Consider the following 27,253-nt stretch of genomic DNA (forward strand, 5'->3'; position numbering starts at 1 on the left):
CACAGGGGCTAGTCCTTGCATCAGCCAAAGCTAACAAATAACATAATTGGCAAGGTCCCAACTGATCCCATTTAAACATTCACAGACATCTCTGTCATTTTCACCAGTGTCCCAAATCCATGCTAGTGAACATTTAAGATGTAAGGGCTTAATAGACCTTCCGTTGGCCCATTCATATTGGATTTGAGAGTATTGAGAGTTACTCTTGTAAACATGAAAAATCACATGTTAAAATAAATGACTAAAGGATCTGGATGTAAAATACTTAAGCAACATGCAGTAAATCTAAGCAAAATGTTATTTGTTTTAAGCGGTTTCTAAAACAGCATGGCTTTAACACCCATGTGCAAACAAGGTACACAATTTAAAAATCAAAAAGGTAAACTGATCCCATTTTAATTAAACAAGTACATGAAATAAGGGCCAAATGAAGGAATAGAAGGTTGACTAGTGTTTTATTGATGGTGAGCATTGACCACAGGAATTTCCACCAAGCCCCACATTCTCACTGTTACAAGATACTTATTTTGCAAACCTTTAACACAAACCATTTACAATTAATGACAATTCTATTATATGTATTTCGGCAAATGGATTACAATGATCCCCAGATCTCAAATCATGCTGTACAGTTTAAAGACCGGATCAAGTAAAGTAAATGTGCCAAAAAACATCTGTGGAATGATGTGACAGAATGTTTTGAGTACAACACAAAAACAACCTACAAAGCATGTTAAATCAGAAACATTTGTTAGGACCACTGGCTTGAGGGTGAGAGAAGGTTTGAACATTTGGTTCACCTGTAAATACCGTACATCAACAGTTAACAGCTTGTATCTGAACTACGTGGCATGTGCCGACTTTCTGAAATGTGACACTGCCTTGATTAAGCACGAATAGTAAGCACAATGTGCATTCTGCATTGAATATCAACTATCTCAGCATAAATAAGGCAGGGCTAACATGACCCATTACCAAGTGACCCCAATACTGACATAGGAGCCCTCCCAGACAGACGATATCCTCCTCAAACAGGATGGAAATCGCTGGTGTGCAGAAGGTAAGACTCCCATTAATGCGGTTCTTATCCTCCTTTTAAATCATTTGTACACAATAACATTACCCAACGCAAAGAAATTCTGAGAACTTGTAATTTTACTACACTCTGCTCTGTGTTTCATAAGCAAATCCATTTCTATCCACAAATTAAACAAACAAAAATCTAACGACAAATGAGTTGGTAATTATTGGTGTCTCCAAACACCTGTCCCCAGGCAGGTATCATTCAAACCATGGTAATTGCTGCGTTAGGTTTAAGTGCATGGTCAATGCCCCAACAAATCTAATCTCCTTGATGCATTTCTTCACAAGTTCCCTCCCACCGCCACAGATACTTGCTTTCAAACCAGGTCTACGAGAAAGAAGCACATAGTAACTAAATCCACACACACTAACAGTTTGAGCGCCCTGTTCTTGGTCTGTGAAGATCGGTCCCTTTCCTCCATCCTGGGGCCCTCCTCTTCTTAAGCTGAAGGACTCCCTAACCCTGCTTCTGTTTCTTCAGGTAGCGTGAGCGCATGCCCAGGTGCAAGCTCATGATGTAGCTGTTGAGAAGCCTCGTGGGGCAAAGGACAGTGGTCAGCCAACCCTGAGGAGAGACCACCATCAGTAATCATCTGGTCTAGACACACACACACACACACACACACACACACACACACACACACACACACACACACACACACACACACACACACACACACACACACACACACACACACACACACACACACACACACACACACACACACACACACACACACACACACACACACACACTAAAAATGGCCAAATATCTTTGAAAGGGGACCTTTATGATTTCATTCCCTCAAACTCCCCTCTGGACGATAAACTCAGTTCCACTCTGTTGCTTCACTGCTTCAACCCTCTAATCAGGGGACTGACTTAGACCTGGAACGTCAGGCGGGTGACATTAACCAGCCGGCTCCGGGACCCGGTCGGATTTAAACACCCCAGCCGGCAGAACGAAAGCAGCCTCTCCTCACCATGACGGCGTGGGGCAGGTAGCCATTGGTCTGACTCTGCAGGCCCACCGTGTTCAGCTCCGCAGCCACATAGCGGTCCGGGCTGGGCTTGTCCAGTGTGGCATGGCGGATCTTACTCAGCTTGGTGGCCACGAAGAATGGAAGAACACTCTGGAGACCAGAGACATCGATTATCACCGGAGAGTCACTCATTGGAAGGTTCTCGTTTTAAAATCAACCTACTCTGGGCCATAAGTCCTCCAACTGCAACATGTTTAGTAGAAGTTGACTAGAAGAGACATTCTCTGGTGTGGGGTTATAATGGTCTATTTTCAGTCTGTTGACTAGAAGAGACATTCTCTGGTGTGGGGTTATAATGCTCTATATTCAGTCTGTTGACTAGAAGAGACATTCTCTGGTGTGGGGTTATAATGCTCTATATTCAGTCTGTTGACTAGAAGAGACATTCTCTGGTGTGGGGTTATAATGCTCTATATTCAGTCTGTTGACTAGAAGAGACATTCTCTGGTGTGGGGTTATAATGCTCTATATTCAGTCTGTTGACTAGAAGAGACATTCTCTGGTGTGGGGTTATAATGCTCGGTCTTCACCTGAATGATAATCCCTTTGCTCTTGTACTCAGCCTCCAGTCCGCGGGAGAAGAAGTCCACAAAAGCCTTAGAGGCTGAGTAGATGGTGAGTAGGGGACAGGGGTACATTCCACTGGCTGAAGAGATGTTGAGGATGGCCCCCTTTTTCCTGAAACAGACAGGTGAGGGATTAATCAAACCTCTAGTCTTTGACAGCATTTAACCTATGTACTCAAACCTGGAGAGGACATAAGAGTTTGGGCAGAACAAGTGCGAGAATACCAGTACCTGGAGCGGCTTGGTCAGCCGACATTCACATCCTCCCCACCTCCTCCTACAACCCCTCTACCGGCCCAGATACCCTCCCCACCTCCTCCTACTAACCCCTCTACCGGCCCAGATACCCTCCCCACCTCCTCCTACTAACCCCTCTACCGGCCCAGATACCCTCCCCACCTCCTCCTACAACCCCTCTACCGGCCCAGATACCCTCCCCACCTCCTCCTACTAACCCCTCTACCGGCCCAGATACCCTCCCCACCTCCTCCTACTAACCCCTCTACCGGCCCAGATACCCTCCCCACCTCCTCCTACTAACCCCTCTACCGGCCCAGATACCCTCCCCACCTCCTCCTACCAACCCCTCTACCGGCCCAGATACCCTCCCCACCTCCTCCTACCAACCCCTCTACCGGCCCAGATACCCTCCCCACCTCCTCCTACCAACCCCTCTACCGGCCCAGATACCCTCCCCACCTCCTCCTACCAACCCCTCTACCGGCCCAGATACCCTCCCCACCTCCTCCTACCAACCCCTCTACCGGCCCAGATACCCTCCCCACCTCCTCCTACCAACCCCTCTACCGGCCCAGATAACCTCCCCACCTCCTCCTACCAACCCCTCTACCGGCCCAGATACCCTCCCCACCTCCTCCTACAAACCCCTCTACCGGCCCAGATACCCTCCCCACCTCCTCCTACAAACCCCTCTACCGGCCCAGATACCCTCCCCACCTCTTCCTACTAACCCCTCTACCGGCCCAGATACCCTCCCCATCTTCTCCTACTAACCCCTCTACCGGCCCAGATACCCTCCCTATCCCGTACTAACCTCTCCACCATCCCAGGCAGCACCATGCGTGTCATCTGCAGAGAGAGAGAACACGAGAGAGAGAGAGAGAACACGAGAGAGAGAGAGAGAACACGAGAGAGAGAGAGAGAACACGAGAGAGAGAGAGAGAGAACACGAGAGAGAGAGAGAGAACACGAGAGAGAGAGAGAGAACACGAGAGAGAGAGAGAGAGAACACGAGAGAGAGAGAGAGAGAACACGAGAGAGAGAGAGAGAGAACACGAGAGAGAGAGAGAGAACACGAGAGAGAGAGAGAGAACACGAGAGAGAGAGAGAGAGAACACGAGAGAGAGAGAGAGAGAACACGAGAGAGAGAGAGAGAGAACACGAGAGAGAGAGAGAGAGAACACGAGAGAGAGAGAGAGAGAACACGAGAGAGAGAGAGAGAGAACACGAGAGAGAGAGAGAGAACGAGAGAGAGAGAGAGAACGAGAGAGAGAGAGAGAACGAGAGAGAGAGAGAGAACGAGAGAGAGAGAGAGAACGAGAGAGAGAGAGAACACGAGAGAGAGAGAGAACGAGAGAGAGAGAGAGAACGAGAGAGAGAGAGAACACGAGAGAACAAGGAGTAACAAAAAGAGGGAAAAAATTGAGGGAGAGAGAGAGAACGGGTGAGAGAGGATGAGACAAAGAGAGAGGAAGTGATTGATTGTGGGTGTTATAGAAAGGAGTGTGTGGGTGTTCTTATTTCTGTTGCTTTGGGAACAGAAGAAAATGTATGAGTGGGTTGATAATAATTCCTCCCCCTCATTCCTTACACGGCAGAAAGTCTCTGTGTGTGATGCATGAGTGTGACAGAAAATATATATAAAAATAATATTAAATGACATTTTTCCATTTTCATTCTTCCATTTCCATAATGAGCACTGACCTGGCAGACAGAGGTGATGTTAACATTGACCATAGTGTCGATGAACTGCAGGGAGCCAGAGAACAGCATTGATTTAGTCAGGTGAGGAGAATTCAGGTTTTTATGGGACAGAATGCTTGTGTTTTCTAGTGTTATATTATATATTGGTAAATAACACACAAGACTCACACTGTCCAGATTGGGAATGTTGAGGAAAAATTCTGGATACGAGTAGGAGATTCCCACATTATTCACTATAGCAACAAGAGATTGAGAATAACGTTACTTATGGATTTCTGATTGTTAGTGTTTTTCATTCAGTGTCGCACACTAGTTGTTAACCAGCCAATATGGGCATGTAAAACAACACCATATATATAAAATATATAAATAATATTTTATTAGTATTCTTTTTTTGTTTGCACACTTTCTAAAAGTGTTGTTTTACATGCCCATATTGGCTGGTTAACAACTAGAGTACACACACACTTAACTTGCTTATATATAAGCAAGTTAAATAAACGATCGACACGTGCCTCTCAGCACTTGATTTACCATTTCTAAAAAGAGAGAGGTCATTTTAAAAGACGATAACCATCCACAGACACCTAAACCCTCCGAGTGATTCACAAAACAAAAACTTACCCAGAACACCAATCTCCAGGTCCGTCAGAGCAGCCTCAATCCTGGGATAGATGTCGGTCGCACTGAAGTCTGCAGCCAAGGATTTGGTCTCAACGCCATATTTACCCTCTAGTGGGAAGACAAGCATAAGACACTGTTCATATTTAATTAAAGACACTGAAAAACAGTAAACTGCTTCCTTGTGGGTAAGACAGTACCAGACTCATCTTTCAGAGGATCCCTGGTAACAGAAAAACTGAGAGGGAGATGACAATTTACCACAATGACCAGCAGGGGTCCCTGTCACACAAGGGCTAAATTGGAATGATCCATTCATCTTAGTCTCTGAACTCTTATCCTGGGGACCTAAACAGCTGTAAATTTCAGGTTTTAACCCTGAGCCCACAAATTAAGGGTTGAATGAAGAGTTAAAGGAATCAGGTGTATAGTTGGTGTAGGGCAGAAAGTAAAATGAGTATCAAATCTCCATTGTTGCAGACCAAAACTATCCAAACCCGGAGAATATAATATCACCACAACCAACGTAGAGATGTGGTAGGCATGTCACCACCTTCCAGTTTTTTTTAAAAACTGACTGCATCTATAATCTTAAACGTGATCTTGCACAGTATAGACCTTAACGCAGGCTTCTCTAATGTTAGAACACACACAGCCCCCCATCCTGGTGGGGGCACAACATGCTCCTTGAACCTCACCTTAACCCTAATCTAAACCTCAATAACTAAACCAAACCTAATGCCAAACTGGAATTTTTTGCCTGAACCTCACCCAGAAAGTCATGACACCACATGGTATATTTGTCATGTTTTCTCACACACACACACGTTCTTTGAGGAGAATGTTGGGTTCTCACCAATGGACTTGGACACCTCATCCAGCTTCTCCTGGGTGCGGCTGATTAGCACGATGTCAAAGCCTCTGCGAGCCAGCTGTGGAGACCAATGGAACGTTACCACCCAACACTCGACATCCCAAAAAAACACACACTGAATATGAAGTACACCACCCACGTCCTCCTATGAACCCCTCCACCAATCACAGACATCTTCCCCCGTGTCCTTCCACTGTCTACTCCACCAATCACAGACAGCTTCCCTGTGTCCTTCCACTGTCTACTCCACCAATCACAGACATCTTCCCCCGTGTCCTTCCACTGTCTACTCCACCAATCAGACAGCTTCCCCGTGTCCTTCCACTGTCTACTCCACCAATCAGACAGCTTCCCCGTGTCCTTCCACTGTCTACTCCACCAATCAGACAGCTTCCCCGTGTCCTTCCACTGTCTACTCCACCAATCAGACAGCTTCCCCGTGTCCTTCCACTGTCTACTCCACCAATCAGACAGCTTCCCCGTGTCCTTCCACTGTCTACTCCACCAATCAGACAGCTTCCCCGTGTCCTTCCACTGTCCACTCCACCAATCACAGACAGCTTCCCCGTGTCCTTCCACTGTCCACTCCACCAATCACAGACAGCTTCCCCGTGTCCTTCCACTGTCCACTCCACCAATCACAGACAGCTTCCCCGTGTCCTTCCACTGTCCACTCCACCAATCACAGACAGCTTCCCCGTGTCCTTCCACTGTCCACTCCACCAATCACAGACAGCTTCCCCGCCATCATTTTCATTTCAACGCACAAGCTCAACCTATGCAAAATCTTCTGCAACCCAAAAAGTGGGACACAACCCACCAGTTGAGAAGCACTAATAAAAATCCACAGTTGAACTGCGACGTCCTGAAATGGCCCCAAAACAGGGAGCACTAAACAAAGCGGATTCATTATTACACTGTCAATAGATGGGAGTTCCCTGGAAAAAAAGATTCTGAATTAATTCTGCCTGGACTTTGCAGCTTGAATCCCTAAGGACTGGCTTGCAAAAGTCCTACATTTGAGAGCTGTGTGTGTGTGTGTGTGTGTGTGTGTGTGTCACCTCCACTACTTTTACCACCTGAATGGTAAAACCTCTCTCTGATGACTCACTGTGTTTTCCTGTGGAGGGAACTAAGATTTCTGAAACCCTGGGAATGTATCCTACCTCCTCTGCATAGGCTTTCCCGATTCCATCTGTGGCTCCCGTCACAACTGAGGGAAGATGAAAGTAGCCCATTAGTCAGGACTAAACAAAGAGACTGACAATAATCCACAAAATGTATACGTATAAAAAGTATTTAAAAAAAAAAATAGATCACAAGAGCACAAATATTCTATACACATACACATGCCTATTTGTGCCAAGCAGTACTATAGATTATAGTCCAACTCTATTAGCATCTGAATATTTGTGTAGACCGGTTCTGTATTTAAAAACAAGGGGGATGAGTACAACTTGGTGGCTGAACACAGGGGAGTTCTCCTTGGCAGCCAGAAAAAAAATAACTGTATATAAATACAGTAACAGTCCACGGTTTGGACACCTACTCACTGAAGGGGTATTTCTTTAGTTGTCCTATTAACCGCATTGTAGAATAATGGTGAACACAAAAACTATGAAATAACACATACGGAATCATGTAGTAACTAAAAAAAATAAAATTGTTAGACAAAATACACTTCATATTGTAGATTCTTACATCTGCTACTCCTTGCCTCGACAGCTTTATGCACTCTTCGTTTTCACATACAGTATCTCACCAAAGTGAGTACACCCCTCACATTTTTGTAAATATTTGATTATAACTTTTCATGTGACCACACTGAAGAAATGACACTTTGCTACAATGTAAAGTAGTGAGTGTACAGCGTGTATAACAGTGTAAATTTGCTGTCCCCTCAAAATAACACAACACACAGCCATTAATGACTAAACCGCTGGCAAAAAAGTGAAAGTGAAAATGTCCAAATTGGGCCCAAAGAGTTTATTTTGTGTGGCCACCATTATATTCCAGCACTGCCTTAACCTTCTTGGGCATGGAGTTCATCAGAGCTTCACAGGTTGCCACTGGAGTCCTCTTCCACTCCTCTATGACGACATCACGGAGCTGGTGGATGTTAGAGATCTTGCGCTCCTCCACCTTCCATTTGAGGATGCCCCAAAGATGCTCAATAGGGTTTAGGTCTGGAGACATGCTTGGCCAGTCCATCACCTTTACCCTCAGCTTCTTTAGCAAGGCAATGGTCATCTTGTAGGTGTGTTTGGGGGTCGTTATCATGTTGGAATACTGCCCTGCGGCCCAGTCTCCGAAGGGAGGGGATCTGCTTCAGTATGTCACAGTAAATGCCGGCATTCATGGTTCCCTCAATGAACTGTAACTCCCCAGTGCCGGCAGCACTCATGCAGCCCCAGACCATGACACTCCCACCACCATGCTTGACTGTAGGAAAAACACTTGTCTTTGTAATCCACACCTGGTTGCCGCCCCACGCTTGACAAATATGTTTATCTTGGTCTCATCAGAGCACAGTACATGGTTCCAGTAATCCATGTCCTTAGTCTGCTTGTGTTCAGCAAACTGTTTGTGGGCTTTCTTGTGCATCATCTTTAGAATAGGCTTCCTTCTGGGACGACAGCCATGCAGACCAATTTGATGCAGTGTGTGGCATATGATCTGAGCACTGACAGGCTGACCCCCCCACGCCTTCAACCTCTGCAGCAATGCTGGCAGCACTCATACATCTATTTCCCAAAGACAACCTCTGGATATGACACTGAGCATGTGCACTCAACTTCTTTGGTCGACCATGGCGAGGCCTGTTCTGAGTGGAACCTGTCCTGTTAAACCACTCTATGGTCTTGGCAACCGTGCTGCTGTTTCAGGGTCTTGGCAATCTTCTTATAGCCTAGGCCATCTTTATGTAGAGCAACAATTCTTTTTTTCAGATCCTCAGAGAGTTCTTTGCCATGAGGTGCCATGTTGAACTTCCAGTGACCAGTATGAGGGAGTGTGAGAGCGATAAAATTTAAAACACCTGCTCCCCATTCACACCTGAGACCTTGTAACACTAACGAGTCACATGACACTGGGGAGGGAAAATGGCTAATTAGGCTCAATTTGGACATTTTCACTTAGGGGTGTACTCACTTTTGTTGCCAGCGGTTTAGACATTAATGGCTGTGTGTTGAGTTATTTTGAGGGGACAGCAAATTTACAGTTATACACGCTGTACACTCACTACTTTACATTGTAGCAAAGTGTCATTACTTCAGTGTTGTCACATGAAAAGATATAATCAAATATTTGCACAGATGTAAGGGGTGTACTCACTTTTGAGAGATACTGTACATACATACATACATACATACATACACATTCCATTTGGAGTTTAATGCTTTTATGAATGTCATAAACCACAAATAAACTGCATTATACTACACAACAAAAATCCACTTTCCACAACCAGTTACATGCCTCTGGGGTTAGCTTGTCTTACAGCCCATGAGAGAGTTTAGAACACGAAACGAAATGCTGTGTTAGCAAATGTTCAAGCAGTAATCAAAATGCGAGACCGTATGAGAACGCACAGGAACCCCTAGGAAGCGTTCTTGTTCTGAAGCAGTAACTAAATGTACGGCGTAGTAAAAAAGTGAAGATGACGATGGCCTGTCTGCATCCATCACCACTAGAATGACGAAGATCCTGAGATGTGGTGTAGGGAGGAAGGGAGCAGCAGGACAGCCCGGCACAGTTGCCCTGACACTGGAAAGACAGTGGTGTCTATATTTAGTCATTATATCACCTCAGGCTAAAAATATAACCTGTAGTAAGACCCCCACCCCCTAACAGCAAGCTAAAAAGCAGCCTTTCACCCCGACCCACTCCCCCAACAGTCCACTGGTCCAGCGTTTCCTCCCCACACCACTGAACCCAGCACTCCACTACTGCCCTGGTGATTAAAGCAGAGTAGGACAAGCAGATGGTTGGGGGGGGGGGGGGGGGGGGCAGGAGACTGGAGGGCATCTGGAGTAGTAGCGGGTTTGTTGAACATTAAGATGGAGAACAGGAGGTGGGGAATATATGTGGAGGACAACTAAAAATAGAACTGGGATGAGTGAGTGAGTGAGAGAGTGAGAGTGACTCTCTATTTGGGCCACTGGATGCATTCTGCTTGTTATTTTTAGCTGTTTTAAGAATGAACTGTAAAAAGGGTTTCGTGCTCAAGGCGTGTTCCTTCACCACATTTAAATAAATAATCCGGGAGTCCATTTTAAAAGCCACCATAGTTATATAGACCAGGTGGTGAAAGACACAGAGACTGTCGTAAAAGGGATCGAATGAAATACTTCCACCAGCGTACCCTCACCTTCAAAACATCAAGAAATTGCAGTTATAAAAATAAAACTTAACTATTTTAAATAAATGTTGCTGAATGAAATCTGTCCAGATTGGAAAAATGTAATTAAAACACTGCTTCTCAGCCACATGAACACACATGCAGCCCTTCTGCTGCTGAATATTCTGAGCTAAAAAAAGAATGGTGGGGTTTAAAATAGACCAAGGCACTGTGGCCTAGCCTATCACAGCAGCCGTACAGAACACCAACAATCTGCTGCTTCCACTGGATCTTATCACTGACACACACGCACGCGGTCACGCACGCAGACAAGTGCTTTATAAAGTGGACAAATTAATATCCCAACTTTGACCATTTATTTCTCACCAAATAATTTCCAAGTGTACCATTTCCAAGATCCGATACCAGGCGGAATTGATTGTTACATATTGCAATATTCTCGCTAGGAAGCGGAGGTTATTGCCATTCAGCCGCGGCGGCGCCAAAACTCTGGTATTTTATCTTCCCCATCATTTAAAAAGTGAGGCAATGTTTTCTGAACATTTATGTTGGCAGAAACACCATGACAGACTTAGGCTTTGTTATCAGAATAGGGGCAGCAGGCTTCCCAGTGGTCAGAGCAGGAGAGTAAATGAAAGGTTTAAAGGATTGAATCCGGAGCCAGAAAGGAAAAGAAAATATCTGTAAGTCTGTCCCTGAGCAAGGCAGTTACCACACTTCCTCCCAGGTCATTGCCGTCAAGAAGACTGTTCTCAATCAACGTAAAAAAAAAACAGACAATGGCACCAAATTGTACCAGCACCTAAGAACTGTGACAACACATTGTAAAGATCCTGCCAGCAATAGTTTTAGTACATATTACTAAACTAGGAAAACACAAAATACGGGAATGAGGACCGATAAAAGTTATGAATGCACAGAAATGCAGTGATCATTGGCTTGTGTGAAGGGGAGGAGGGGCCAGCGATATGCACTTTGTTACATAACGGCTCTCCACACAAGGCACGTGTGCCTATACTTTGGCAGTGAGTGAAATTGAAGCAGAGTCCCCTGAAACCTCACGCTCATTCATGAATGGCTCCAGCCTTCTTACATAATCACGCCATTCTCTCAATCAGACCCGCTTTGGGGAGCGTGGGGCTGTAGAGTCCCTTCGCCTATTGACAAACATAAACTGGCTACACACTAAGCCAGTCAAGCTAGATCAAAATGGCGACACATCTGTAATGTCCCTATGCAGGAAATTTGAATATACATTTGCAGCACAACTGTGTCTAACCCTGTATTTAAATCACAAGACCAGTATATTGCTGCAACCTAGAGCTAACATCAAATCCAGACCAGTTGTGTACGCAGTCCAATTACGTGAATGTTAGCACAAACGGGCATCAGGCTACAGTACATAGTGAGAATGTTCCTTCATGTGATTTAGTATTTTAATTTGAGTGTCTTCTGATTTAAATGGGGAACTTTCTCTGGAACCTGTCCACTTCTTAGCGCCCACATCCATTTTGAAATGGAAAGCAGAGTCATGCCTCTCTCCTGATAACAATACATTGAGGAACACCGAGTCCTCGGTCATGGACCCACAGAGGGCGCTGTGGGTTCCATTGAACAACAGGACAGATGTTCTGTCCTGTAATCAAACCGCGCATTAACCTGCGCTGGCTGACATCCTGTACACTTGAGTGGACACTTCACCCTTGTATCTGTTATTATGCCTGATGGAGCATGGTCAGTGTCTTTGAGGTCATTTCCGTTTCTTCTTCAGACCTATAATTCCTGGGTCGATCCGTCCAGATGGCCTGGCTGAGATGTGTTCCCTAACACTGAACCAACCAGACATCCCAACTACCTAACTGCTCAGAAATGGTGGAATTAATGTCCATGTTAAAACGTGTTACATCTTAGTTCCATCCTCTGTCAACAATTTTTTTTTTTTAAATACTGACGTAACATATATAATGATGATCCTATCTTTCATGAGCTGAAATAAAAGATCCAACACTTTTTTTTTTTTTTAATAAGCACAAAAAGCCTATCCATCTCAAATTTGGCACAAAAGCATTCACATCCCTGTTAGTGAGTATTTCTTGTTTAACCAGATAATCAATCCACCTGACAGGTGTGGCTTATCAAGAACCAGACCGGACTACATGATAAGGGGCACAGATGCACCTTGTACTGTGGTCAATAAAAACCCACCACACTACTCTACGTTGAAAGGTGAAGTTTACCTCAAGTGCTGCGCGAGTGTGCAATTGGAATGCCAACCACAGGAATGTCTGCTAGAGCTGTTGCCAGAGAATGTCATGTTAATTTCTCTACCATATGCCACCTACAACAAAGATTATATCATTTAGCAGTATGGCCAGCCAACCTTAAAAATGCACACCACGTGTAACCCTGGCAGACCAATGTCTGTCGCCAAAGTTGGCTTCTTCGCCTACGAGACCGTCTCAGACTGGCCAGCTCGGGACCTGAAGACACTTTGGTTTTGCCGAACTGAGGATTTCATGCCCAAACTGTCCAGAAATCGCCACAGAGAAGCTTGTCTGCATGCTTGTCATTGTTTAGGGCCTTGCGAATTTATTTCAATTTCCTTATACAGACTGTGACTCGTTTACATTTTGGAGTTTGTTTGGGTTGTATTCAATGGCAGATTCTGCAGTAAGGGTAGAGGAAGGAGTCATTTGAGAATTTGACTGCTCCAAAGTGGTTTCCCCTTCCACACTGCCAAAACAACAGCTGAGCGAATGGCAGCCAGAGTGACTCTCAGACAATCAAACCATGAATCTAGGGCAGGGTTGGCCAACCCTGTTCCTGGAGAGCCACAGTCCTGTAGGTTCTCTCTCCCACTCTTATTCAGCACACCTGATTCTAATTAGTAGTTGGATGAAAAGCAGACTCAGGTTAGTCACAAATGAGGCTGAAGAGAAAACCTACATGACTGTGGCTCTCCAGGAACAGGGTTGGCCAGCCCTGATCTAGGGTATTATAGAAAAAATATCCAACTGACTGCTGAGAAAACATTGCTTGATTTACACTACTGGGCAGCCCAGCCTCTATCTGGCTGAAGACTACAGCCCACATAACACTGTCTTGTTGTAAAGCATTTACTAGGTAGGCATACCTTAATCTAGAAGCTGGGCTAGACCAGAACCAAGGCATTTTCTTTTCACGCTGTCTATCGTCACAGACATGATCTAAACGGTGCCGTACATCCCAGAAGAGAACTAAACGTCTTGAGGGACGTTGACACTGACACGAGTGACAGACAGGGCTGCTCATATATTCATACTTTAAACCAGGTAATTGAATTAACGTGTAGCCTAAATACATAACAGGATTCGGTGCCCTGCAGACGTGTGCAATCAATGTGTCTGTACGCATAGCGTGTTGACAAAAAAAATAATAATGATGCGTGCAATCCTAAATCATACGGTTTCATATCTGTTTAGACCCTCCGTAAAATATCAAAACAAAAGCATAACATAAGAAAGTACTTCTGGAATATTCAAATATAACGCTTTATTAATGTCCACATTCAAGCGATTTTCAAAAGTTGAATAATGTAATGAGAATGCCAAGGAAGTATTGTCTTTATATACATATTGTTAGCTCGTTGGTAAATACTCACCTGCCCATTTTCCGAGTTTTGCAGCTGATACCACCCGTCCATTACCTAGTACCCATAACCTGAGCCCGAACAGCAACCGGTATATGGAACATACTGAGAAATAGGCCGTAGTCAGAGCTCCAATCCAAAAAAGTGGTGTCTCCACCGCGCTAAGAAAAGCTTCTCCTGTTGACGACATGATATTTTTACAATGCACACGGCTTTCACAACTATCTTGTGCGGACAAATGTTTGATATACGAGTTCATTAATAAATGGATGGACCTATTACAAAGATCTTAGCTCGTGCTTTTTCTCAGATTTTACTTCCGTGTCTGACACTTCCGCATCGACGATGAGATGCATCACTTGATTGGTTATGGTTGTAATCTGTCAAAGCATGCTTTTTTTCAATTCGTTAAAATTTGAACAGTAATGACATGATTGCAGGCAGCCATTCTCCTTTATTATTTGTTATCTTTAAGAACGAAGAAGGAGGGACTATAACACTTTCATGAGATCAGATTGGATTCACATGACTGACGCCAGATTTATAAATCTCCTATTGGTTTACTGTCCAAACAACATAGAAAACTCCAAACAAACACTTCCGGATTATAGATAATGGGATTACCTGACTGAACATGCAACAATATGAGTCGCTCACTATAACTATGACGAAAATAAATACTTAAGTATTTGCCATTCATAGATACACAGATAAATAAAATATATTTTTAAATATAGTAGATCTAAGATAGTAGACTTAGTTCCTGATGCAGAATGTTTTTGAAACAAATCAGATTTTTAACATCATATATATTGACTTTTGATCTTTTTTTTAAATACAAAATGTAAAAAATAAAGGATTGCATTTTGTTGGCTTTTGTGTGTAGGACGTAATGTTTATTTGTTTGAACTATTGGTGATGGCGTGAGGATATGGCGTTATATAATATTGGTTAATCTAAAAATAGAACCCATGATAAAGCTTTCAAAGCAATTTGAGTTTAATTGTACATAAGAGCACACAGTAAGAATGTATTTTTATAATCTAAACATAACAGTTAAAATGTCATAAGACTAGAGAAGGCAACATAATGTGAAGTATAAGAACAAACCCCTCGTGTGTCTGACGTATGTCTAAATAAAAAATATGAAGAGAAATTATTTTTTCGTAGGGATATAAAGCACGTCGAATGATAAAACTAATAGAAAGGTATAATGTATTAACTTTGATTGTCGAGTAATGTGACAGCTCTCTGAAATGTATCTTGTTAATTTTCTTGGCCTGAAGTATTTTCTATACTTTATCTTTTAAACAATATGTAAATGAACTACAAAATTAGTTAAACATCTTTGAGTCATTTGTTTCAACCGAAGATGGAACAAAATATTTCAATATCCCTTGTAGTAAATTGTAATGATCTTTTAACCTATATCTGATTTGACATACATTACGTTCTTTTGGGGTAATAGCCAACATTTATGTTGGTGTCAGGTACTAGCCAAGCATTTTGTCTCCCTGCCAGCAGCTCGGAAATAAATAATAATAATAATACAGTAAGATATTATTCTCTCCACTAAAAACATTGAATTAACTTAATATGTTGGCTCCTTACATTTTGAAAGAACGTTTTGCACAACGTTTCTTATTAATATCTTACTTGATTAAGTAATTACCTAATAACCAGCTTCTATTGGAGTTCGCCTATAGTTATATATTTATACACCGTAACTTCGAGACAAACCCATTTGTATTAATAGCCCTCAATACAAGATTGACATTAACATGTTAAGTTGAATATTCTATAAAATGATGAATGCAATTATCAAAGATAAACCCCATGCTGTAAGGTAACAACTTCAGCAAGTTCAGAAAACTGTATTAAAGAAATAGATCGGCAATTGGTGTTTATTTAAATACTTTATTTCAACTTTGAAGCAAATCTCCACTGGACAAATGGTGTAACAGACAACTAAAAGAACATATCATTATTAATCACAAACAATAACTAACATGGAGCTATTTACAGAAATTCATAAACACATTAAAGTAATCATATTCTACCAAAAGTAAAAACAAGTCTTTCTCAATATCAAGGTCTAAGTTGATTCATTCTGAATACACTGTGCCAGAAGCATGCATGGATCAAGCCCTGTCTACTTTATGAGTAACACAAAAGGTATAAACTACAGGCAACAAATTAACTATTTGTTGCCTGTACTGACAAAATAACAGAACATGTATATCATTTCCAGACAAGACTAAACAAGATTATTTCCCAGTCAGTCAGTCTGAGTAGGTATGGGCTACTGTGTGCTCTCTCTCACTTTCTCATATGAAAGTTCTTCGACTGGGCACTATGAGCTCGAATGGCACTCAGCACTCTGAGTCCGTAATTAGTGAGCCAAACATACAAAAATGGAACAGGCACAGTCTGATTCAAGACTTGTTTACCGTGGAGGGCAGACACACAGAAACACACAGACAGAAAGAGGGAGAGAAAGCGCTAACCACACTCAGTCCATTAAAATGGTTTATGGACTCAATTCACCTGTCTGGACCTAAAAAAGGACACATCCTTGTTTTTGTTTTGAGATTGGGACTAGTGATTTGTTGAGCATTTTAGTGTCTCTGTGTGTGTGTGTGTGTGTGTATTTCTCTCTGTATAGTATATCTATATGTCCCCATTTCTCCATCTTTAATTGGACAGACACCTCTCTACCTATCCACTTGTCTCTTAGCCTGGGTGCCTTAATATTGTCTGAAACATGATAACAGGTCCCTAGTTTGAGGGGTGGTTTTAATTTTCTCTTCGACTGTGTCCCTCTGAGCTTTTCGTAAGAATTCAACATTAAGTGACATGACTTCTCAGGTGAACAGAACTCAGAGATCAAACTGTTATCCCAAGACTCTGTGAAGGGTAAACATGTTTGTGATGATTATTATAAGATGCAGAGAGTGAAGCAATTATAGTTGAAGCCAGATGTTTGAGAATGTTTACATCTTCCTCTGGTGACAGTAGAGAAGTCTCACTTAATAGTCTGTACTGCATCTATATTACTATCAGTGAAGCCTTCGTCTGGTAATTAAAACAATGGAATTGTTTATGCCATTGTCAATGAAATAAAAAGTAATCTATACACTATGATTTTAGTTACCATTGTGTTTTTAAAATGTCAAATAAATAAAATGGAACTGTGTTTTTACCAGAATTAACTAATTAAGGCTCTGGACAGCTGATTGAAGCTGATGTTAATGTCAGACAACCAGTGGGCAGTGTTTGTTACATGTATTTCCACTAATAAAAACCATTTGCAGATTAATGGTAGTCAGCATTCTGAAGTTCATAGTGTTTTCAGTGTGTATTTACTTTGTTGACATTTGGTTGTGTGGCTAACTACTGGAGCAATGTTTAAAAAAAATTGCATTCGGAATGCATAACATATTCTTTATAGCATATTTTGGGATCATGCATTTTTAAATAATGTTTTCTTTCATACAACATATTGTTGTATCATTAACAAAATCAGCGGTTTTACAACTTCCAACTTATTGGAAGACATTTTGTTAAGGTTGTGCATTTACAGAAATACTTGTAAAACACTTGTATTTCAACACTTATAGTTACACGTATCGCGTGTTGCGTGACTCATGTTTAGGGAAGCATGGTTTTCGACTAGGCTACAAAAAACACAAGACATATGGCATGTATATCATTCCATACATAGATATAGAAGGCGTTATTATGTGTTTGGTTCAGTACTTAATTAAACCATTTAGATAACGTATAGGACGCATCTTACCTTTTCTTTAAAAAAAACACAAGTCAATTAAATTAAAAGCAAATGTCTTCAACTCAGAAGACTGCATCAATTGATTCGTGCAAACAGGTGTGTTAGAGCTGCTACGGAACAAAAGCTTTAATAACCAGGTCTTTTGTTACCAAGAAAAAAAGTAGGGGTCCCTAGTCTAGTTGGACTTGTTAAACAATCACCTTGGCCGAGCATAACCTTGAACCACTATGTCAGTCACTGACCGAGTGAGCGTCTTTAATTCTTGATTGTTACTACAGATGCAAAGAAGAGAGAAGGACACGTCCATAATCAGCATTTTATTTAAACAGCACACTCATACAATACTCACAAATAACTTTTTTGAGAATGCATAACTAGTACGAACTTGTGAGATATAATTTAATTATGAACAAATATTGAAAATAAAAAATAAACAAACAATAAAACATTTGCAGGCATATTCCGGCACGTGTGTCAGACAATATAAGCTTGATTTCATAAACGTATTATTTGAACAACAATTAAATTAATTATGTTTTCTGATGCCATCCCACTAGTGATGGTATTTTGAATTGTTTTCCTATAATAGCAGGTTACAAAAGTACCATGTTGTAAATTAATTCCCTATTTGTAATAGAATAGGTTGGCCTTACTTCAAAAACCATCAATGACACACTTTTAACCTGTGATTTTGATCAGTTCAGTTCATTTCTACGCCTATAGAAACGTATTTGAACATAGAAGTCAAACATAGAAGTACAATGGCAGCTTGGAAAGTTATTCAACTGACTGTGTGTGTGTGTGTGTGTGTGTGTGTGTGTGTGTGTGTGTGTGTGTGTGTGTGTGTGTGTGTGTGCTTGCGTGTGTCATCTAGAAGGGATTAACAGGTGTTTAACAATTTCAGTATTTTGACGCGCTCAGAACTCTTCTCTACTGTAAGTATTATTTAACTAAAAAATCCATCAACAATTAAACATTTGTAATGATATGACAACAACAATATCAGTGACCAATGAATGCAATATATTCAATTCGGCGACTTAGTCCTCCACAAATGCTTTTTGGGGTAAGGGCTTCCCACACGGATTTTTATGAACAGCAAGCCCAGACCGCAAAAAGATTCGTGACGGACAATCTATGGGTCCAGATCCACTTCACTCCACGAACTACTACCGTAAAAGAGTCTTCTGGCTTCCACTGTCTCTCATCCACACCAAGTGCATCTGTTCAGAAATTGGTAGCCTACAACACTCAGTTCTCTTCGCGCAAGAGTCTTGCCTTGGTTTACCAATATTGCAAACTCATTCGACTTAACCATATCGATTCAGGCAACAAAAACGTTGTTTTCTCACTAAAGCAGCATCCATCGCAGTAAGCCTACGTCCTCGCTTACTCGTAACATCGCCTGATGGAGAGCCGGTCTCCGGCTGCCTGCGGATGGCTGTGCACTAGGCAGAAACGCTACTCTGTTCCAACACCCAGTAAATAGATGGCAGCGAAAGCTTTCATTGGAGAGTATATAACTCGTCATCGTGGCCCACCAATCGCTACACATCCCAGTAGGGACCCCCCCTCCTCCAACAAAAAAACGAAAGAAAGAAAGACACAAACAAAAAAGGTTCCAAAGGGTTTGGAAAGGTTTGATTTGCAATGTGGGGGAACCCTTTGGATAACCCGTTTGTTCTAGTTAGAACACCTTTGATTCTAGGCAGAACGCTTGTGGGTTCCACGAGAACCCTTAACAAATATGGTTCTAAACAAACCCCCCAAAGGGATCAGTTCGGAACTGAGTGTTTTGTATGTGCACAGCTGAAGAACGCTTTCGAAAAACTATTACCCGTGTCTTGCCTTGTGCAAGAATTTGGAGCATCTCGTACAAAACAACTGCAATCAAATCAGCCTGACCCCTAAGCAAACGAACTATCTGAGGGTGTGAGAGAAGGAGCCTATTTAATTTAGTTAATGGATGATTACATCTGCGGACAACATACATGCTTCATCCCGCTTTGAGGCACTACATTTCCCCTTAATATACATTCAAACTCAAGTACTAAAAAGCATTAATTATCACAGGAACGTATTTGTAATATTACATATTCCACTGGACATCCACATTAAAGTCAATGCTGGAATTCCTTCCCACCTGCAGGAGATTTGTGTTCTCGCGAACATTGCAAAGACAGTCAATTACTAATTGAGCCGGCATCCGCAGTGTTTACTTTGAAAACGATCTTCACAAACGGCTGATCATTGCCTTTAGCAGCTGGGTTGTCTGTAAGAGCGATCGGAACCCAGTCTGAGTTGTCTTTTTGTTTTGAGAGCCAATGTCTACGCTTGTGTGAGCCAGGGATTGCAAAAGATAATATTTTTATATCACACCCTATCGTAGGCTACGTTCTTTATAACATACAGTAGCTTTTGCCTGTTGGATGTATTTCGTTGCGTGAGAAAAATAAGGGTTATTTAAGAAAGCATATCGATTGCAACCCCAAAGTTCCTGTAGGCCTACTCTACGGCCTCTTCTGCGGATTGGATTGGCCAGGACTTTCATTTGTGGCTCCTCCAATCTGTCACGATTCCCTCCATCTGTCTCGAGCGCGCGGTGCCAGCCGCCACTGACGCAGTACGCGTGTTACTCACAAGCAGTCACGACTCGAGAAGCGTCGCTCTTTCCACTGAAAACCGAAAGGCAGAATTGAATTATTAAGGGCGGTTCTCCTCTGCTCTGCCCATCTTTGGCCAGAATGGTCCATAGGGCGAACGCTGACGAAATATACAGTCTATTGTTATTTCTCAGTCAAAACTATAATGTAAGATAATATTCAATGTACATTCCCCACTAGGTATGCTAATGTCACACGAATTTTTTTAAAACGATGAATCGTGTCCTTATCTCTCCTCACGTCAGGTCATTAGGATCTGGATATATAAGCATTATTCAAACATAGACTAACGACATGTCAGATGGTGGTAACATACTTAGCTTTAGGAAAGGATTTAGCCTATTTAACGATGGTTCTTCCTCAGAATTCAAACAATAAATGCAACAAGAATCCTGATTAGATTGTCACACGGGAGACGTGGACATAGGCTAATTCAGTTACACTGTACACCACAAATCAACGCAGCCTGGAATATGAGTGGAGCATAGCAGTTGACGTATTAAGTCTGCCATCTGAATCTCGAGGATGGCGATATCCGTGTCCAGACAAGATGTGAGAGTAACATTCCAAGCATGAATTAAATAGCCTATATGGTGTAACAGGCTTCTCATAGAAAGACAGTCTGGAAACGTTCTTCTTTCAAACAGAGTGTATTTCCTATATGTTATTGGACATACAGCCCACACTGGAGTTCTATACGTTTCAGCACCACATTGGGTGGACAGCTCCGGAAAGCTCTCGCTTACATCAAGTGCAACAACACGCACACGAAGTGCCTTTGACACTTTCCGATTGTTCTCTCAGACAGAAATTATACCCAAGAAATATCAGAATTTGGATGAGTTCACTTCGTCCCAGAGAGAGGTTTTCATGCCCAAGTCATAGCAGAAAGGGACATTTCAGACATACGTGAGCTCAACAGCGCCGACCTAAACTGTTCCCAGCTTTGGTATAAGGGGTGATCCCTGGCTGCAAAAGAAGGCTGGTTGGATTTTCATCAGACATGCATTAACCTCTCAAATTTCATCCACAACAACTCAGACTATTTTTCCGAATACATCGTTGTTTATGACTGACAAATACAGTCACCAAAATACATTTTTGCATTCTAGTCGAAAGTAATAATGCAACCTCAACTGAAAAATAATCATGCATTGTATCATAGTACACCGATCACTCACCAATACCAGATACCTTTCGCCGAAAGGGGAAATGCGTTTACAAAATTCTTAAGTTCACATGCCAAAAAATAACAGAAATAGGCTGTAAAAGTTTAAAATCGGTACCAATTGTGGATTCTTACACTGTGTGCACACTCTACTCTTGAATGGTGTCCCTTTTATACGAGTGATGCCCCCTATCTATTTCTGGATCACGATCCAACCCCGTTGCTATTTTTAGCTCGCATTGAGAAAAAAAGAGAAAACCTCACAGAGGTTCCTCTGAGAAACGTTGATTGTAGAACTGAACATGCGCGTTCATATTTCCCCTCTCCCTGCACCCACCGTATGAATGCGCGTTCTCATCTCGTCTCCCACTATAATGGGAAATTGAATAGAAGTGGTGCACATGGCACGACGTCCTAGTTGGTTTGACTGCATTGAATGAGCATGCAGAGATTCGTGTCGAAGCAGTCTTTATTTAGCGTTTATTTTACATTTTCTGTGTTTTATTTTGCATTCCTCTCTGCTTCTCTTCGTGTATACGTTTGCACAATGACACACATATACTGTCCATTTTCCTCAGGTGTCCTCTATGTGCAATCACATAAACACAATTATAGCAGGAGAGGGAGGTTAATAGATAAATACATGTTTTATTTTTCGCGAGAGTTGCGTAGCCATTTACGTCACGTTAAGATTCTCCCACTTTGAAGCCAATGGCAGCGATGGATCGTGGTACGGCTTGTGCAGATTATTTCACATGCAAATGGATGCAAAATACACACAATATTATTTATTAGTTAAAGGGTTATTGAACCGTATGCTTTGTTGGATTACTTTAAATGTATACGAATTCATGCCAGTTAGAATTTCAAAACCACACACACACACACACATACACACACAAATACACACAAACACTAACACACACCACAAGCTCACAATACTGGGTTATCAACGATGGGTGATGGGTTTTTGATGCTGGGCTATTTAGCCGTGACGATGTGGCTTTCTTTTTGGCGTGGCACTACGTTCTGGTTTAGTAGTATCACGTTTTTAGGAAGTACAGCGACACTTCTGTGGCTGTATCAAGACTTACATAAGTGAATGGGTTCCTCCAGGGCCTATGCATATAGTAATTTTGGGAAATGTAAGTAAAAGTGACTTCTTATTAAGATATATAATGTGCAGGCAAACAGAAATAACATTTGCGCTGTACAAAGTAGTTTGCTATATTTACTCCAATAGGATGTCAATGGTATCAATCTGAAGGCCACTAATGGCAATCCCCATTTAAACGACGTATACATTATATGAATATCCCACAATGTTGGGATATTACGCAACCCAACTAGCTGGGTCAAAAAACCGAATGTGAACTGTCCCAATATCCTAAATTAAGTATTTCTTTAGCCCGCGCGCAGGCAGGCAGGAAGACACAAACACACACAAACACATATACAAAATACATATTTATTTTAAATATAGCCTACTCCACAGTCACATCAACTTCAGCCGACATTTCGGGATTAATATAGCCAGCAAAACTTTTCCTCTTGTTTCACCAAGCAGAATGATAAAACGCGTGGTAACCGAGCGGCGCGTGGCGGTCCGATTATGCTATTTTTAGCTCCCATGCTCAAGATGCTTCCCGCTGCAGGTTGCTCTCTCTCTCTTTCTCTCTCTCTCTCTCTCTCTCTCTCTCGCTCTCTCTCTCTGATGTTGGCAACAGTAGGACAAAACATAAACACAAAATACACTGTAGGCAGATCAAAATAGAAAATGTATCTCAACGTATCAAAACATGCACATTACAAAAATATTGTTTGCAATAAAAAAATAAGTTTATTAGGTTAGCTATCACAGGTGTAATTATTGGTTTATTAATACAATTGTTAATTATTTGGCTGCATAATGAATGTGTCTTAGTAGTGCAATATTCTATTTGTTCTTGATCTCATTTGGCATTAAATGACAGTATGAAGTCCTTTCTCTTATTTGTCTAATTTGAATGATTTATAGTATATAACAAGTATTTAGACAAAGCCAAGTACTGGTCTCATGGTATGTATTTTAGATGCTTCCCCAGATAGAAGACGTGATGTATGTATGGTGTGCAGTTAATATATTACCTATGTCATGAAATAGGTAGCCATTCCCTCTTCTCCGGTCTGAACATACACCCAGAGTTGGCTATCATCCAACAGGTTGGGTCCTTTACATTATTCAAACATGTTCCAAGGTGTTACGCTGCTATATTATTGTGCTGGGGGATATGAGGAATGCACTACTAACTTTTCTCAGTCTCCTCCAGTTTTAAACTTTAGGAGGAGATGAGGTCCTGGTCCACACTTGCGGATTACCTGGTTTGGGGGGCCCGTTGCTGTCCCTGTCCTTATTCACCTGGTCATACTTCTGACCTAGTCTAAAATCAAATAGACTCTGGATTTAGCCCAGAGAAATGTATTTATTATTCCAATTGGACTCTTAATATCTCACCCGGCACAGCCAGAAGAGGACTGGTCACCCCTCTGAGCTTGGGTCCTCTCTAGGTTTCTTCCTAAAATTCGACCTTCTTAGGGAGTTTTTCCTAGCCACTGAAATTCAACACTACAGTTGTTTGCTCCTTGGGGTTTAAGGCCGGGTGTCTCTGTAAAGCACTTTGTGACAACTGCTGTTGTAAAAAGGGCTTTATAAATACATTTGATTGATTTTGATTGAAACATAGGTTCAATTAACAATTAATTGTTTTTATTTACTTTCATCTTGGGTTGACATAGTCAGTAGATGGTTAAGGTACTCGATGGGTTCCTTTTTTAAAGAGAAGTGACTTATTATGTGAGTGGCTTTCAGGTAAGTGCCAACCATATTAATCATATTAAGTTTGCACAATATAAGCATGCAGATTTTTTATGGCTACCAATGTATTGTTATTATTTATATATATATATATATATAACAAAGCGGTAACCATCCCGAAATTGTAATATGAGTAGGCCCATGAGGAACTAATACACTAATACAAAACCTTGAAAGCCAAACCCTAAAGAGGTGTAGTGGAAACCGGGATCTGGACACAGGAGCCCAGAGCCGCGCCCAAACACACACGGACACTGACACACAAAACACAAACAGGAAAGAGCCCGGCTTGGACAAAGAGGAGGTGGATGTGGAGGGCGTGACAACATCCAAAACATACAAATCTACTCCCCTTTTAAAAAGAAATAAATAAATAAATACAAGCCCTGACCTGAAACCACCTTGTACAAAAGACACAGTCCATGGTTCTGAAAGCCCTCATATTAAACACTCACAGTCCATGGTTCTGAATGCCCTTCATATTCAACAGGCACTCTCCATGGTCCTGAAAGCCCTTTGTGTTCAACACTCACAGTCCATGGTTCTGAAAGCCCTCATATTAAACACTCACAGTCCATGGTTCTGAATGCCCTTCATATTCAACAGGCACTCTCCATGGTCCTGAAAGCCCTTTGTGTTCAACACTCACAGTCCATGGTTCTGAAAGCCCTTCATGTTCATCCTCATAGTCTATGGTTCCGTAAGCCCTATGTGTTCGAGAGGCACAGTCAGTGGTTCTGTAAGCCATTGGTGTTCAACAGACAGTGTCCATGGTTCTGAAAGCAATTTTCATGTGTCAAACACTGTTCACAGCACTGGACAAGTCTGGGTAGATGTCTCTTTAGCACACGTTCCAATCCCTGTACTTGGTGTCATATGAGAGGGATGTTAGCTGAACAGACCTCCAATAGAACTAGACAAATCTATTCTGAATCAATTAATCAAATTGATTTTATAAAGCTCTTTATACATTAGCAGGTGTCACAAGGTGCTTTTACTGATACCCAGCCTGAAGCCCCAAAGAGCAACAACAACAACACAGATTCACAGTAGCCTGCACATTTTTCTTAGCAGGGTCAAAACTTAGAAAGAAACCTAGAGAGAAACCAGATTCCAGAGAGGTGCCAGACTTTAATGAAGTGATTCAAAAGCGTGTGTATGCACACTGTATACCAGTGGTTCCCAACTACGGTCCTCAAGTACCCCCAACAGTACACATTTTCATTGTAGCCCAAGCCAAGCACAGCTGATTCAACTTGTCAACTAATTATCAGGCTCTCATTGAGTTGAATCGGGTGTGCTTGTCCAGGGCTACAACAAAAATGTGTGCTGTTGGGTGTACTCGAGGACCGGAGTTGGGAACCACTGCTGTATACTATTTATACTGTACATACTTGAGAGTATCTTCATGGACAGTGTTAACGTGTTCAAGATATTGTCTTGAGTTCACAATCCCAGTGTCCCTTGTTTGTTCTTTACTATGGCCTGCATACAGTATGTAATGTTTCATATAGGAACTATTGTTTTGGGGCTTCCCTCAGACACATCAATTTAATTCAAAACAAGCCATTTAAAAGAGAGATCACATATGTATCTCACAACTGTAAATTGCTTAACAACCAGTGTCTACCCAGTTACTGGAAGTCCTTCCTGGGAAGATTTGATCCAGGGATAAAGTATAACTAGCTATAACAAGGCCCATTCATCTGAATGGATGCGTTCTCTGTGCGTGTCTGTGTGTGTAATCAGGTTAGAATGAGGGCATAGTGTCAGTTTTGGAGTTCCTTCAAGGTTTAGGCATTGTCAGTTAGGTGATGGTTAGGATTTGGTGTTAGGGCTAGGTTAAGTTTAGGAATAAAAGTTGTGTTATTGAGGTCAAGGTTTAAGGTAAGATAATAGTTAAGGTTGGGTTTAGGGCTATGGAATAGGGATAATTGATTTCTGGGTTTAGGTTAGACCTCAGATCCCCACAAGGACATGAAAACAAATGTGTGTGGTTCACTCGCTTGGGGATTTGGTTTAGGGAAATTGGACAGTATTAGAATTGAGGTTACTTTTAGCTTTAATCCACTAGTGGTTTGGTTTAGGCTTCAGGGCTAGGTGAAGTATTTCATTTTTTGTATATATTTACTTAGAAAGCAGTCACTGCAGACTTGTTTACTTTGTTCCCAAGGCATTTATTTTCCCGAGTATGAATCCATGGGAGACAGGTGGTGAAGACACGGAGGTTAAGGGTAGAGATCGGTATTACAACTCCAGATCTGTGTGCTTGGTTTTACTATGGCTCTGATTACTTACTTTCCCGGGGTTTTCAAGTTCATGATTGCGATAGGAAACCAGATGATATTGCGTTTTTACTGTGAACCATAATGACATGCTTCACCACAACAAATGGAAAAAAAAAACCTGCATACAGTAGGCTTTCACTGAAGATCATCGGTCCCTGAAGTCTATGAAATGATGATGTTGACAGAACTCAGTGAGCTGGTATTTAGAAATGTGTGGATTCTAAACGGGCCACTCCACCGAAACTCCTCTCCTCTGTCACAGAGGCACTTGGCACTGCCCAAGCAAACTCTTTCCCCTCTGTTCTCACCCTCCTTGATCTGTCCGCTGCCTTAGACACTGTGAACCACAGCATCCCAGTTTCCAACCTCTG

General features: G+C 42.0%; 1 protein-coding gene and 1 long non-coding RNA gene across 2 annotated transcripts; both read right to left on the reverse strand.

The window, feature by feature from the left end:
* Positions 1–438: 438 nt before the first annotated feature.
* hsd17b12b (hydroxysteroid (17-beta) dehydrogenase 12b) lies at positions 439–14,471 on the reverse strand. Its single transcript, XM_010895909.3, has 10 exons — positions 14,132–14,471; positions 7,298–7,344; positions 6,114–6,189; positions 5,261–5,368; positions 4,805–4,869; positions 4,637–4,681; positions 3,747–3,781; positions 2,657–2,804; positions 2,067–2,216; positions 439–1,648 (listed from the first exon to the last, which is right to left on the reverse strand). The coding sequence occupies exons 1-10, from the start codon at positions 14,376–14,378 to the stop codon at positions 1,541–1,543; spliced, it is 1,029 nt and encodes a 342-aa protein (XP_010894211.2). The 5' UTR covers positions 14,379–14,471; the 3' UTR covers positions 439–1,540.
* Positions 14,472–18,213: 3,742 nt separating this feature from the next.
* On the reverse strand, positions 18,214–21,869 carry LOC109616912. The gene is made up of 2 exons (XR_002198216.3): positions 21,754–21,869; positions 18,214–20,584 (listed from the first exon to the last, which is right to left on the reverse strand). It is a non-coding gene; the product is annotated as an uncharacterized LOC109616912 (long non-coding RNA).
* Positions 21,870–27,253: the final 5,384 nt, after the last annotated feature.

The sequence above is a fragment of the Esox lucius genome, chromosome 2, assembly GCF_011004845.1.
Source record: "Esox lucius isolate fEsoLuc1 chromosome 2, fEsoLuc1.pri, whole genome shotgun sequence".
Taxonomy (NCBI): domain Eukaryota; kingdom Metazoa; phylum Chordata; class Actinopteri; order Esociformes; family Esocidae; genus Esox; species Esox lucius.

Coding starts and splice junctions, on each gene's coding strand:
- hsd17b12b (XM_010895909.3), bottom strand. CDS start 14,378: ATGAACTCGTATATCAAACATTTGTCCGCACAAGATAGTTGTGAAAGC. Junction 4,870..5,260: donor CCTGGAGATTGGTGTTCTGG/GTAAGTTTTTGT, acceptor TTGTTGCTATAG/TGAATAATGTGGGAATCTCC. Junction 2,805..3,746: donor CTGCCTGGGATGGTGGAGAG/GTTAGTACGGGA, acceptor TGTCTGTTTCAG/GAAAAAGGGGGCCATCCTCA.